Source organism: Phalacrocorax aristotelis, chromosome 2, assembly GCF_949628215.1.
Source record: "Phalacrocorax aristotelis chromosome 2, bGulAri2.1, whole genome shotgun sequence".
NCBI lineage: Eukaryota > Metazoa > Chordata > Aves > Suliformes > Phalacrocoracidae > Phalacrocorax > Phalacrocorax aristotelis.
Genome location: NC_134277.1, coordinates 123221802 through 123237567, shown reverse-complemented (window position 1 = coordinate 123237567; position 15766 = coordinate 123221802). Strand labels below are relative to the sequence as shown.

The 15766-nt window shown below is 35.8% G+C and overlaps 1 protein-coding gene across 5 annotated transcripts in view; it reads right to left on the bottom strand.

Moving 5' to 3' along the window:
* SNTG1 (syntrophin gamma 1) overlaps positions 1–15766 on the bottom strand; it is a 352865-nt gene that overhangs the window by 99494 nt on the left and 237605 nt on the right. For all 5 annotated transcript variants that reach the window (XM_075085000.1, XM_075084999.1, XM_075085001.1 and 2 more), the window contains 4 exons: positions 10455–10557; positions 8987–9069; positions 5868–5998; positions 106–235 (listed from right to left, as the gene is read on the bottom strand). In XM_075085000.1, coding sequence (XP_074941101.1) covers positions 106–235; positions 5868–5998; positions 8987–9069; positions 10455–10557 — 447 coding nt within the window. The remainder of the gene's footprint in view (positions 1–105; positions 236–5867; positions 5999–8986; positions 9070–10454; positions 10558–15766) is intronic.

Here is a 15766-nt window from a genome sequence, read left to right as displayed (position 1 = left end):
TTGTTTATATGCAGATAATTCTCTGTGTGAACCCATTAGGCTTTTATGACAGTTATAATCAAATATGATTGGGAAACCTTCTGGCTTACTTGGATCCATACTTACATTGTGCTTTGTGAGGTTGGAAATGTTACTTGCTATTGCTTGTAGCCAGTCAATACAGTCTTCAGCAGAGAGACACTGAATTATTCCACTGCAAACCCCATCCACAGCAATTACTTGGAACGCATTTTGCCTATAGACATGTCATAACAGATCAGGTCAGAAGAAAATTTCATCTGTTCTAGCACATCATCTTAACAATACTTGTAGAAATGCTTTTCTTTCAACTACAGCGAAGGTCAGCCACCAAACACTGATAAGTTGCTGGTTTTCCTGTTTTATAAATACCTGAGATATTAACAACATCATCCTAAAAGGTCAACTCAGACTATATTAAGTTTCCATAAAGCTATAAAAAAATTTCTGTAGACTAGCTCCACTGAACATCGACCAACACTGTGTGACTTCAGAAGCTAAACAAGTGAAATAGCTGATGCATACCAAAGACTTAATACTTTAATACTACAGATCACAGAGAAGAAAAGTGTGCAATGGACACTGGATGTAATAATTTGAGAAATTCAGTGGAATACAGCACCTTTTTTCTCAACAACATTTGTTTCATTTTTCTATTTTTTATTTAAATACATTGTTTTAATACAGTAAGATTCCCGTCTGTATACACCTTGTTGGGTGCTCTTGGTTATAGAATTTTGATCCTCTTCTAAATTACTGATAGAAAAGCTGGCAAGTTCAAAATCAATCAGGTAGCATTAATGATTTTTCCAATTGCATTTCTGAATATAGGATCATTAGCAAAATACACTGGAATGCAAGAGACATCCAATGACAAAAGCAACAGCCACCAGGGTGCCTCTATCCCAGCACCATTTTGGGCACCTACACAATAATCTGTCATGCATTATAGACTGACTTTCAACCGCTGAGTGCTGAGCAATCATAGAATAAGAGAAAACTTTCAGATGTTGAAGCAGTAGCAAACCTAATATCTTCAGTAAATAGCCTTCTTGGCTAACAGCCTTTGGAAGGCTCCCAGGTCTCCAGCTTCAGAACCAAAAAACCTCCATGTTAATCTATATCCTGGAGTAAGATATTATTAAACATACAGAGAATGCCAAGTTCCACTGCTGGCATTCTGTTACAAGCCCATCCATTAATGAACAATTAATTGTATAAAATTAAGTACATAATTCAGATTCTTTGAGAATGGCTCAGGCAAAGCGTTACCTTCAGTGTTAAACTGAGTGTCACTGATAACAGTTTCTGATATGTCAAGACAGATATCCATTCCGCAAAGTTTTTTTTAAGCTCTTGAAATTATATTCTAGCTGTATGGAGTGTAGAGTTAATATCTAGCTCTACCATAAAGGTCTTTGCTGCATCCATGTCAAGTACAGGCTTTTCCTTCAGTCAGGAGAAGCACTAAAAATGAATTAGAGCCATGCCTTTTGTTTGAGAGTCCCATCATGAGAACTAGCTCTTACAGGAAGATAAGGCTTATATATCCTAACATGATCATAGAGAGACCAGTGGTTTATCTAAATCCATCAGCTAACTTAGGAGTTTACTTGCCTTTTCACACAGGTAGTGATGTTTCCTTAAAATCCAAAGGTACAAACTGAGATCTACTTCTTTCAGTGATTCATTTTCACAATAATTCAGGTCAAGTTTTTGAGGAAGATTTATTTAAAGCATATTCAGGTAGTGTAGCTAGCATTTGTTTATGATATTCTTTATTTTAAATGGCTATTAATATAATAGTAATTTTTTCCAAAATAAAATTCTAAATAAGTCCTTACATAAAGAGCATAGCATGATGCTCTAACAAATTTGTTGATTAATTCTTTCAGGAAAAATAGCATTCTTTTCAGGACTCCCCTTCTTTCTGCTCAGCCTGTTGTAAGCCAAAATAGGAATCCAAGGAATCTATTAATGTGTGACACTAACCTGCACAAGCAAAGAAAACCCAGTATGCTCCAGATTCAACCCTGATGCACAAATTTCCCTTACACTACAAACACAGAGAATCTGATGCATTTGGAGCATCAGACTGTTCCCAGGTATTTGATCTGTGCACATACGAAACCATTCATCCAGAATGTTCTTGCCCAAGTATCAATAAGCACGTACTATAGGATGCAGAGCTACCTAATAAATTACTTCTGAATGTGGTCAGGGCAGTAGATATTCTTAGCCTTAGATTATTTTAATAGTATTTTCTTGAATTAGTCTACCAGCCAAATCCATACTACCACACAAACCTGAAAAAATAACGTATTGAATATGTATTTTGTATTAAATAGAACAAATAGTAGATTAATCACTTTAATCTAGCAAAAAAAAGTTAAGATCAGAAGAATTCTAATTCAGTTACACATCTCAGGTTCTGTGCCTTCTGGAACTCAAGAGTTATATTTGAAATTAACAAGCTTTCCAAGGTCAGCTTGAATGCCCTCTGGAATTTTATATGAATACGCTCTGGAACTCATGCATCTCAAGCATCCCACTAGAAAAGCTAGAATATGACTATGAGGTTTAATAGTGTATGTGATAATGTTATCATGTTTTTGTGCCAGTCTTTTCACACTCTGAAACATAAAAAGTTATTAGGCTTTATATAGTGAAAACAGCCTTGTAAATATTAACTACAGAAAATGTAATGAATTAATTTCCATTTCATGTTGCTTTCTTATATTATTTTCTATATCCTTTCCTTAATGTTGCTCCTTTTAGCAGTCTCTTAAAAATTAGCTACCTTTCTCTCATAACAAATTTTGAGGGAGTCATATTTTAAAATGTTTATCCTAATTTAAAAGACTCTTATAAGCTGTCTTGCTAGCAACACAAACTGTTGCTTCTATGCTTTTTTGAAGAAAAACCCACTTCCTCATATTGATATAGCATTTTTGTTTCCTTTTTCTTACTTCCTCATGTTATTAGCATAGAAGGGCCCAAGGAAAATTATCCGAGTAGTTATTCAAGGTTTGAGTATGAATTCAGATATTATGTTTTGTATAAATACACTTCTAAATTTATTTTCTGGAAACTCAGATCTCAGGAATATCGTTGATACCTAAAAATCTTTCTCTGTAATGTACAAGTTCTATAATGTGCACTTTAAATTTACGTTTTATTGATGCAGAAGACTGAATTTTAAAACCCTATATCTATGAATAGTTGAATATGTCCTAATTTTCCATGTGAGTAGCTCTGTTCAATTCAGCATAATTCAGCCATTGTACCCTTTGGTTTACACCCTGACTCCCTGGGCAGGCATTGTTCCCCAATAGAAAAATGATCATGCAGCCAAGTACTTGCTATTACCAGTCAAAAGCTGTAGGCTGTTTTTAGCATCACAACTTTCTAGTGGTGAAATGACTATTGCCTAACCTGCATTAATTTCAGCTCTGTGATTAGGAAAATGGCTGGCAGACCTAGGTAGTGTACTTCCAAGGAACAACAGCCCTTAGAATTAACTGAGGCCATGGGATGCTTCTGTGCAACTTTCAAACGTTTGCTGAGAACCAATGAGCAGGAAGAAGGCTGTGATAAGAAACAATAAAATTGACCCCACACAAACTCCAAACTGAGGCTGAAGAACACTCTTCCCCTTGTTTCTGAGGGAGATCATACCCCTACCCCTGGGGGCAGTTGACTGTAGGACCCATAGAAACACAGAAAGGGTGAGCATAACAACAGAAGAAAGATACTGGGGAGGTTCTTTCACAAAACAGTCTTTCCAGAATTATTAATGAAGCTTTTCTGTATTAATTAGGTAATTTTACATGTGTATGAATGGAGGAACAAGAAATTTTAAACTGCTGATGCCTGATGTGTCGTCAGGGTATAGCATAACACACTAGTCTTTCCAGACTCGCACATCTAAGCTGGCAGACATGAAGGCTACACGGGAAAGACAGAGTTTATTTCAATTAGTAAGACCTCACAGCCTCACAAATGATATTGTGTGATGATATCATTGTGCTTTTTTTAAGAGTTAATGTTTCTGATGGGTTAGAAGATGATGTAATGGAGAAACAAGTTCTATAACTGTAGACAGCTGTCCTCCAGTTAATGACTTACATGCTGGAACTCACAAAATTTTTTAGTATTAGAACCTCATTCTTATATACAGGTGATAAATTAATCCACACAATACCTAGGTATTTAAACTTTAACAAGTCTGATCTTATTTATATACTTTGCCTTGTTGATTTTGTAGCTAGTTAATTTTCTAGTTAAATGCATAACACTCGAAAAACAGTGATCATTCCAGAATATTCTTGTCTTCCTTTCTGATTCCTTCTGATTTATTAGGACAATATTAAATTAAACAACGACAAGTTGTAGGTCTATATGGTGCAATAAATTTAAGCCTGTCTATGAGCTTTGGACAGCTTCCAGTGATTGGGAGAAAAAATGGCAATGAAATTCAATGTTAATAAATACAAAATAACACATATGGGAAAAAAACCCCTTAGCTTTATGCAAGCAACAAAGAACCTTACTGTAGCTGAGTAAAGAAATGCAAGAGTTACTACAAACAGTTCTCTGAAAACCGTCACCTTAGCGCTCAGTGACAGTCAAAAGGTAATAGGTTATTGTGAAGTATTAGCTAACAACAGAACAAAAAATGGAAAACATCAATATGTCTTAATATAAGTCAAGAGGGATCCTCCTTGCAGTCCTGGAAGCACTGCATGAAATCTCATGGAAGATATATTAGAATTACAAAAGAAACGGAGCAAATGACAAGGATTATCAGAGCTATGGAAGGGTTTCCCTAACAGGAGATCGCAGTAGGGTTCCTTCCAACTGGAAAACGGAAGAGAGTAATCTGAAGTCACAAAACTGTAAATGAAGAATGCTAATTTAGCATTTCCCTTGATACAAGGGTCAGGGCCCAGAGTCCACCCTCTTCCCCATCCTGGGTGCCCAGCTGCCTGTGCTTGAGGTATGCCTCTGCTATGGTATGGCTGTGGGATGTGGGATCAGGCTGCTGTGAAATAGCTTGAGTAGGGGGCCTGTCCCTCCCTTCACTCAGGAGCTGTATAAGCTCAGGCCCTCCCCCTTGGTCCTCACCTGAGTTTGGCTGCAGCTATGCCTGTGCCTGGACATGTATCTCACTGATTTGGACCCTACCTGTGGGCTTACTTCCCAGCCTGACCTGAGCCCCACCTCACCATGATGGGCTCCTCTGAAGATGACCCATAGGCCTGCTTTGCTTCTGCACTGGGTGCAGTTGGACAGGGCCCTTCTCTGTGTTGACACTGCCTTATCCAGCCCCACTGTCACCCCCTGCTCTTGGGTCTCCTTCCCAATAGGGCAGCCAGCCCTTGCTGCTCCAGAACAACAAGGCTATTTCACCCAATGAAGTTTATCAGGTGAGAGATTTAACACAAACAAAAGGAAGTACATTTTAAAAACATAATTACATTGCAGACCTCAATGCAACAGTGCATTGAAAAAACCAAAGGTATTTAAAAAAGCAGCTTAGAAGCTTTTGAGGACAGAAGCATTAGCAGTTATTTAATAGAATTACCTACATGCAATCTCAAACTGAGAAACGTGCTGACCACTAGGTGCAAGTGGGAAGATCACACGTCTTCCCCACATACCTGGTCCTGGCTGACATCAGAGCAGAATGTGGGCTGAGGTGGACCTAGATAGACCTTTATGAAAGATCCTGTTTCATGACTCCGCCAGCTGCAGTGGAACTAATGCCATTCCTCTAACAAGGCAACTCCCTAAAGCTTTTATCTGTCAACAAAGAAGTCAAGTTTCAACTTTCTGAACTTCTTTACCTGCACAGATCTGATCCTGGAAGGTACTGGGAAAATCGTGAATGAAGAAGTGGAATTAATCGGAGGTCACACCACCTTTTTTCCCACCTAAGTCCTGGGGATGCTGGCCATGAGGAACATGATAATGTATCCTGAAAAACATTAAAAGGTCCTTCTCAGTTTTGGGCTTCGTTGTAAGTACTCAGCAGATTTGGAAAGAGCGAGACAGACTTCAAAGACTTTGTATTTCATTTAGCATTGTGTTCCGCTTTCCTCAAATCATTTGGCATCAGTTTTAGCTAGCGCTGGGGAGATTCTGATCTTCTCACAGATAAAACAAATCTATATAAACCTCAACCTCAATATGCTTAGAGGAAGTGTGATGAACAGTGTTCTAAAAACCCAGGGAAAACAGATTGTGTAATTTTTTTGAAATGAATAGTCATGAGTAGAAGTGCATATTTACTACATATCACATCATCAGCTGCTAGTTTTATACCTGTACCTTGAATAAAGGTGATCTCTAAATTATTCACTATAGAACCATAATTCAGTTGTTTCCTGTGCACCCGTACACATTTAAATACATGTCTATTCTAATGATATTACTCAAAATCCGGTAATTATTAATGGGATTTAACATGTGATGAAAACTGTTTAGTCAAAAATATGTGTTTATGACAACTATTTCAATTTTATGTATTTACACAACACATTACGTATATGAAAATTGACCTTCATCATGTCTATGATCATACATACAAAGAATGCGCATTTAAATATCCAAGGTCTAAATTCACCAGCATTTTTACAGAACATAGATTTGAATGAGAAATATTTATGAAAAGTGAAATTATCAACATTTATTTTTAAAAATCCATCACCTCTTCCTTTCTTTATAAAATGCTTTACAAAACAGTGCTAGTGATATTATTTTTCTGAAGAGGCATGATTCTCACTGAAATGTATGAGTACTTCTGGTATATCAGTAAAATTGTACCTGCCTATCTTGCATCATTTACAGTTTTTTAATTTCAGACTTCATATACTTTCTTACCTGTATATTTTATAAAATAAATACTACAAAAATTAAGTACAGCTTGTATTTTTCTAAAGTGTGATTTTTCTGCAAGATCTATGGAATTATAAAGCTTTGCCACCTTGAACTTTTCTTTTACATATATGTTCATACATCTTTTATGTATATAAAATAAAAGATCACCATGAACATAAATTTTTCTGAACAGCAGACTCTTAATAAGTAGATGCACTTATTTAAAACACTGAATGTTTGGTGAAACATCTCACAGATTCATTCTAAATAAATAAATTATTTGCTAGGAAGGCTAAGCTGGGACATTGTTTTGGACATTGTCTTGAATTTTTAACATTTTCCGCCTGCTTTCAGAAACTTTTTTCACCTGCAATTAAACTTGAAGACAGAGCTGAAATGCGGAAAAAAGTTTAGATGAAAACTGTAGGCCTAGATCTGGCTGCAACAGCAAAGTTAATCCTACCTTTAGCCCATATAACCCTGAATTGTTGACAAAAGACTAAAACCAGTCCTGCCTACTCCAAATTCTGAGTCAAAGGCTCCTTCATGTGAATTACCAGGGCTATAAATTCAGAAATAGACTACAGCCATAAATGATAATGCATTCCAGAGAATATTCTGAGAAAAAGGAAGGACCATGACATGAGAGTTGTACATAATTTAGGAATTCTTACAGAGGTCTCATTTGGTTTTATGAAGCATTCTATTCCTATTACAAGGGAACATCTGAGATAAGAACCACATCCTGGTCTTCAGCAGAAGAATTTCATTTATGGTGAATTATAGACTTATGATGCCTAATTATATTATTTAAACCTAGAGAAAAAGACTTGGCTTCAGTAAATTATTATCCATTCAAACAGAAACTGTAGCTAATTTAGATCAGTTTTGACACCTGCAAAAATAGGATTCACAAATGTAAACATAGTTTTTATCCTAAAAGCAAAGTTAGAAATGAAGTGGCTAGCAAAATAAGTTTAGGATCTGCTGCAAGAGCCTTGCTACATGCACTGATATACAGGCTGTTGAGTTAAGTCTGTTACTGATGTTGCACTAGCTATATGTATATTTTTAATTATTATTATTTGACCTGCATTAAGACACCAGTTGTTGTTTTTATCCCATTTTTATGAATTCTAGCTTCATAAAAGTGTATAAATCCTAAAGGTTTTCCAGATTATAATCATGCTTAAAATCTGTGCTATTGACTATTAAGACTCTGGGCTCCTATTTAAAACCTTTACCAGTGAAGTATGAAAGAACAATAAAACAAGCGAGAAATTAAAACCAGCAATGTCTATTGAACAATGTTTACATTTCTGTTTTTTTTTTTTTTAGTATGTCTGTAATAATTATGCTCTATATTGGTTTATTTATTCAGTGCTTTTTATGTTATCTGAGTATTTTCACCGATCACAAAGCCAAAGATGCAATAAAAACCCCTATATATAATTCCACTATATTAAATAGTGGAAATGTTGCATTTTCTGGCTAAGAAAATGGTTAAAAGCCCCTTGTTGCACTTCAAAGGCATCTTTCACAAAAAATCTGATGAGACATCTGTGTATTTCATCCTAAAGAGACTTTGCTCCATAATGCTATCATTCTCCAGTAAGATTTTAAGTGTAAGTTACTAGAAGTAAAATGCTCTTGCCTTAAAAATAGGCAAAAACATGTACCTAAATCATCTTTTGCCAAAAGTTTTAGGCAATAAGAGAAATTAAAGTAATGGAAAAATATTCTGAAAGTTTTCTGCCTTTTCTTTAAATACATATGTTTTAATTCTAATAATTTTAATTCCTATGCTGTGGAAATAATCTAGAAGAAAAAACTTTTGCAAAATTCCTGTTGCCTGGATAAAAAGAGTAACCATATCTACCAAGGCACAATCTCAGCTGGTACAATTAGTCAGTTTAATTCTCAGCCATAATAGCTGGCAACTCTTTTTACCCCCTATGGAACTGCCTATCTCCAACGTTAATTAGAGCTCCTTCCATGTTGCTGTCCTTTATTAGTTACTTTTACTTAGTTATTATAGTATTATTATTCTTCTGTGTAATTCCATCAAAGAAATATAAGCTCTCACCGTGTTGTTGGGATGGTAGTTGAGATGCAAACCACTGTCACAAAGGGGAGAGGATGTGCCACTGCTTTGGTCACTGGGGGCACCTAATACAAACAAGAATACACCAAAAAATCTTCATTAATTTATAATGCTATAATTCAAATTTGTGTATGTCTGTATGTATGTATTCCCCTCCCCTCATAGTTTTGTTGTATCTAACATTCATTTACTTTCTCCATTGAGACAGTATCTGTCTTCTGGTTTGAGCAGCGTGCCTTTTTAAACTGAGCGGAGGATTGAGAATCCTTCTGGTGCTTTGCTTAAAAGAGTTAATAAACTGTTTAGTAAGAAAAAAAACCACAAAATTTTTGCAACTTTGATAAAAAAGGTGTGTACCTCCTCGCTTGGTTTTCATTTGAAGGAACTCGTCAGACAATGCTTTTGTTATTCTCAATGAAGTTCACAGTTCTAATCGTTCTTGTAACAATTTAGGAAATCATAGTGCTCCACTTCAAAAGTAACATGATAGGATCAATGCAAATGCATGTTTGTGCGCATTATTCAGGGCACTCTGTAGTACCACAACCTTTCATAACAGGGACAAATGTACTGGAGTACATTTTTATTTAAGAATATGGTGTTCTAAATTTTTTCTTGTCTCACTAAAATTTAATACCTAGGCAAAAGATAAAGACAGTATTTCAACAAATGAATGTATAAAATATCATTTCATAATTTAGTTTATTAAATTCCTACTAACTTACAATCAAAGCCTAAAAGTATTGAAATCAAATATTTATTGTTTTGTTGCTTAAAAATTAAGCAATTCATTTTACCCTCTTAGGAGCAAGAAGCAGAAGGAAAGCAGTGGTGATAAAAGGCACAGGCTGACATATAAATATGCTTAGATATGCTGCAACTGTCTGTAATTATGCACCCACACTTACAATTTCATATAATTAAAGGAAGACAGCTGTCTCCATATGTCTCTCATGGGGCTAGTTGACTAAAACTCAGTTGGACTTAAACAAAATACTAATCATCCCGGAGTCATTTATTTTTAGGTAGACAGACACCTCCACCAAAGCTTCTGAATTTTAAATGGTAAAGTTAAGACCTCTAAATATACACACACAATCTCATTCTCACATTTACAAGACAAAACTCTTTCAGACTAAAATGTTATTTGATGCTGCCTGAAAAACTACTTTTAAATACTCTGCATCAGGATGTGAGCTACCGTAAACTAATGTAGTTCTACTGTTTTACCTGCAGCTTTGCTGGTATGCCCGGTGATCTGTTTTTCCAGCAAAGATAGCAATTTTTTTGCTTGAGGTGAATGTTACTACAAGACCTGGCAATATGAGCAGCTCATATTCAAGCAGAAAAGCTGACCAAAAATCACCCTCAATGAACAGTAGGTTTGGAAGCTGCAAGCATTTATGAGCATTGAATTGAGTTTTCTTTTGGCTAAGTAATAAAAGCTTACATGCACAATCTTCATTCAGTGGCAGCTTGAGAAAAGCAGGTGCTCTTTTCAGAAAGGATACAGTTAGGGTCACTTCTTCCCCTGCGTTGCGAAGGACCTGAACCTGGAAGAGGAATACAGAGAGGACACCTTGAAAGAAATATATGACCGAAATGCATCTGCAAATGTAAGCACCGCCATACAGCTTTCACATACCAGAACGTAACTGCTTAGAAATTTATTGCAGTGACATTTTTTTAAAAATAAAGCAAGATATAAAGCTTGCTATATGCTTGTCTGTTGTGTTTCTAGTCACACATGCAGGTAATGGTGGGGGTGGGGGGCATTAGCCTCCTATAATAGCACTGGCTTTGCACTGTGCTATCGCACAACTTGCTACCTGCCACTGTTCAGCTGTGCACCTCCTTCTTTCAGATCTGGCATCATCCACACTAGCATGTATGTATAAAAATAAAGAAATTTTATTTCCCCCCCCCCGAGGTTGTCTCATAAATCTCCAACCAAAACAATAGCAGTGATTTCCACGGCTGTGCCATAATCCTATGAGTAAGTCTTTCCAAAAGCCAGGGTTAAATTTAGCCACAGCACTCCAGCATGGATGAGAGACCTAATCTTCCCTACAGCCACAGAGGAAAAATACCTATTTTAAGCCTTAAGTCTTAGATAAGCACAAGCTTGGGTTTTGACAAAGAGCGGATTGCATTTTGGACACAGGAATGCGTAAATCACCTGTCCACCTGTGAATGCTTTCAGCTTTCCTGTACTCTTCCACAAGTGCCCCTGTGGCTCTTGTTCATGCCTTTAGTTTTTGTGTGGTACGGCTGATTGACACCTCAAGACACACAGCAGAGAAAGGGAACCCCAGGCACCTCCCCAGAGTGGCGCAAAGGAGGCACAAAAGCAGCTAAGCAAAATGCTATACTTAACAGTGGAGTAATAACATTTGAATCAGTTTATAACATGAGAGCCAAGAAGCATCAGGTCACAGAACTCTGCTTCAGAGAACAATCATTTCCTGTTCTTCCGGGTCGATAACTTCAAAACTCTTCAAGGGCTGATTTAATTTGGGTTTACAAAGACAGAAGATTGCATCATGCCTCTGAGTGACTGTACTCATACTGTGCAGAGAGCCAGCTTGCTGGGAGCAGTGTTTGCAGACCTGCTACACAGTGACACGTTAGACAGATGTTTTAAACTAGCATATATGTGTTCCCTTTCTGCTGTGTTTTCATGGTAGCTGGATAACATACAGGTAACCCCTCTGTCATGCTGCTGCTTGTGAGAAAGCCTTGTAAATAATTTATGGAGGATCATTAGTCTTTAATCTATAGCTATCAACAACCTAACCTACGTATTTAGCTATATGCATGTATATAACAATACACAGGGATGCTTTCGCATGGAATCGCTGCATTAACTTAAAGCAATTATTCAAGAAAAAAATGTCAGTTTTGCCTTTAAACACAATACCTTCTACTCCACACTGGTTGCTACAGAGGAGTAACAACATGATGACAGAATATTTGATTCAGTATCTGAAATCCACTCTGAAATTTTAGGCTCTTTATTGTTTAAAATAGCACAATGGTTGCTAAGGCACAATTTGCAGTGTAGTGGGCATTTGTATGTATATTTGTGTATATGTACGTGCGCAAATAAACACACGCACATCACAACAAATTTCATCAACTTAAACAGTATGCCAAAACTTTGTAACATAAGCCTCTTCAACAAGCACTTCCCAGTTCTGATATATTTTATACCTTAGAATTCGTAAGTTGTACTTCTTTCATAGAAAGAGGATGATTTGTAATCTGCAGAACAGTAGATCAAGACTCTGAAGTCCTGAATTCCATCAGAGAAACCATACCCTATCCTCAGCTTTCATAGAAAATTTATCCTTCTCCTCTCTTATGTATCAGTCACACAGTTCAGAATAGTCACAGCCAAAGCAGAAACTTACAGGCACGTATTCTCTATTGAAACAACAGGTGTGGATAGACAAAGAGCAGGAAAAATACAGTTACCTTCTGCCTTTTTAAAAATCTATCTTTTTACTCAGGAACAGGGGAGAAATAAGTGGAGAAGTTACAGCATTACCAACTTTAATTTACAAAGTCACTTTTTAAGATACCTAAGTGGATATCATTTGTGAAAGAAGTTGAGGCAGTAAACTCTGCCCTTGAGTCTCCTTCCAAGAGTACAACAAGCCACAAGTCTACATGATTTCATCTGATAATATATTGTTCTGTAAAGGCTAAAAGTTGCCATAAGTAGTTTACTGTGACCACATTCTCTAATCTCTCTTTCTTTCCCCTCCCCTGCCTTTATCTCACAGGATAAAGAATCTAAGCTTCTACACAATTTAGTTGAAATCAGCAACATTTATTTCACTGAAGCGTATTTTGGAATGTATGAAGCATCTAGTCCAGAAAGTGACTAGATTTTGACATGCAAAATAAAGACTAAAGAGAGATTAAGATTAAAAAAGAAAACTACTAGGTAACGATTCCAAACAAGAGGACAAGAGTTATCAATCCCATTTCACTTACTTTCTAGTCATTATCAAAGCCATTCTGGGAAATAAGGTTAGCTGAAGAAAATAGGATTTTTAATTAAATTTATTAATTGTCTTTTTGCAGCTTGCAGTTGCAAGCTTTACTGTTATTTTACATTTTTTTCTGTCTTTATTTTACACAAGAAATGAACAATTACTGAACTGTTTTAAATCAAGCATGCCTTATAGGATTCATTTATTTTGTGTCCTCATTCAAAGTTTACAACACGCCATACTGCTGTTCCTCCATGCAGAAAGAGAATGAAGTACAACAGTAAATCTAGTCTTACTGAGGAATGTTTTCAGTGGTATACCTGAGCAGCTTATGGTCATGAATGGAAAATTAATTAATAACTTTTACAAAAAAGATACAGCCAAAAGTAATGTGACTAGTTATTATGGAGAGTTATGTCTACAGAAAAAACTACTTGAAAACAGGGAGTCAAGCAGTGTGTCTGGTGGATATGACAGTATGAATTTCTAGAGTTTTACAAACATGAGTGGAGTTCTACCAATAGTCACAGATACTGGCAAATTAATTATTTCTTCTCACTTCCTCATAGCCTAACGTCAGTTTAGCTCAAAACTTTTTAGAGCTATTTTGGTAAAATAAAGACTGTGTGAAAGTAGATGTATTGCTTGTTCAGGCTTGGAAAGTGTACATTCACGAAAAATGAATTTATCTGCACAACTATACCCATGTGGACCTGAAGAGTTGGTAGCGTATTCCACTAACAAAGCAGTAATGAGCTTTTATCACTGAAGTAAATTCATGAACATACTGAAGAAACCAGCTGTCAATCATGATATAATTTTTACATAACGACACGGATAGATATCTGCTCAGCCACCCTGCTTTTTTACTTAGAAAAAAGCTCCCGCGCATTTATTGTATATACATTGCCAATACGTTGTCAATCAAGCGCTATCACTGACAATGTATGCACTGGTTATTTCTGGAAGTGAAAATTAAAGAAATATTGCAAAGTTACTTTCAAACTTAAGAGGGAAGTAGACTATCTAAATCCTTTATAGATTCTTTTCAGAGTTACCTCATATTTTCTGATTTATAAGGAAACTTTAAAGCTGGGTTAATCAGGCTAACTGGCTCTGGATTTTTTTGCCAGTACTATCACATATTGTATGCATGATAAAAATGACTGAAGACTAAAAAGCTAAGGACTATTTTCTAATCCCTGCAAACAGTGAAGCTTCCTCAAGAATTTGCAGTCATTTAGAAATCTTTCAGGATTTTTCTCATTTTGCAGTGTCTACTTCCATATTCTCACATCATGTTAAATTTCTTAAATTCCTGATACATTAGTCCACAAATTAGAAAAAGGTGGGGTTTAGGTTGGGTTTTTTGAAAAAAAGATGTATTTTAAATAGGACAAATAGAGATCTGTGGAGACCTTGACTCATGGAAGGTTGAACAGTGGCATTAAAGTGGTACCACATTTTTTTCAGTAGATTAAAAAAACAACAGGAAAAAGTATGCTAATTTTATTCCACCCCAACATCTTATTCTATAGATCTGTGTCTGGACCTTCCAAAAATAATTTTTACTAGGGCTACTCCATAAAATTGCTGATTGATTGTTGATTTCCATGATGAACCCATCCCTCGCAAAAATATTCCAACATTGGGTAGAATACAACCAACATTTAATGTCTTGTTAAAATTAGATATTTATCTGAAGAGTGACCAGTTCAAAACTGATTGCTTTCTTATAAAATTGCTTTCTTTTAAAATACAAAGTAGCTATTTTAAGAAACAGTGCTTCTATAATAACTATACAATCAAATTACCAAAACCAATGCTAGCCACAGATAACAATTCTTCTCAGTCCTGGAACAGAATTAAAGCCTCATTCTCATTGTATATACATTCATTGTATATAAATGGTAAAAAGATTGTCAATATTAATCAAATATAGCTGTATAAGAGATTTTCAATTCACTACCGAAATAGAGGAGGCATTTCTAAATTTACATCAAATAAATATTTTTTTTAATTTCCCTAGTATGTGAAAAGATATAAATGGACCCAATTTCTAAAAAGTTAAAAAGAAACATATTTTTGAAGGTATACTGATTTTGAATAAATATAGAAACATTATGTCAAAATTTCAAAACAAAAATGCAGCAAATTCCTAAGAGGTTTCTTTATTATATATGAAGAGTTTGGTGAAGGTGACATAAATTTGTAGTGCTAAACCCATGGAATATTTGCCTGACAACAATTTAACTCAGTAGTAGACCTAACATTTTCAAAGTCTAACAAGATTGTATCTCCCCACCATAAGCCATGCAAAAACTCCCTTCAGAAGAGGTCACCGTGTCTATGCATGTGACCTGGCAATTCCTAAAGCACTGCATCCCAGGTTGCAGAAAATGCATGTCCAGGCACATTAAACAGTTTGCTTATTCTCTGTATCATTGAAAGGTAATAATCTGTTTTATTTCCAGAGGCTGTACTGACTATTCAAGATGTATGTTGTTTTTTTTCTATAAAGCCCTAGATTTTTAATATTTTCAAGGTCTTCTACAAAGCCCTAGGTTTCAGGCATGTGAATTCACTTAACTGTCTGAGGTTTTTATTTTAATAGTTAACAATGACTAGTAGTAACACTTAATGTGCTGACACAGATGTTCATGGATTAAGTAATGCAAACATACTTAGTATTGCTGTTACTACTTGATTTAGTTTTGTTTTTATTTCATCTAGTGGCCAATACTAGCTATTGATTTGTTGG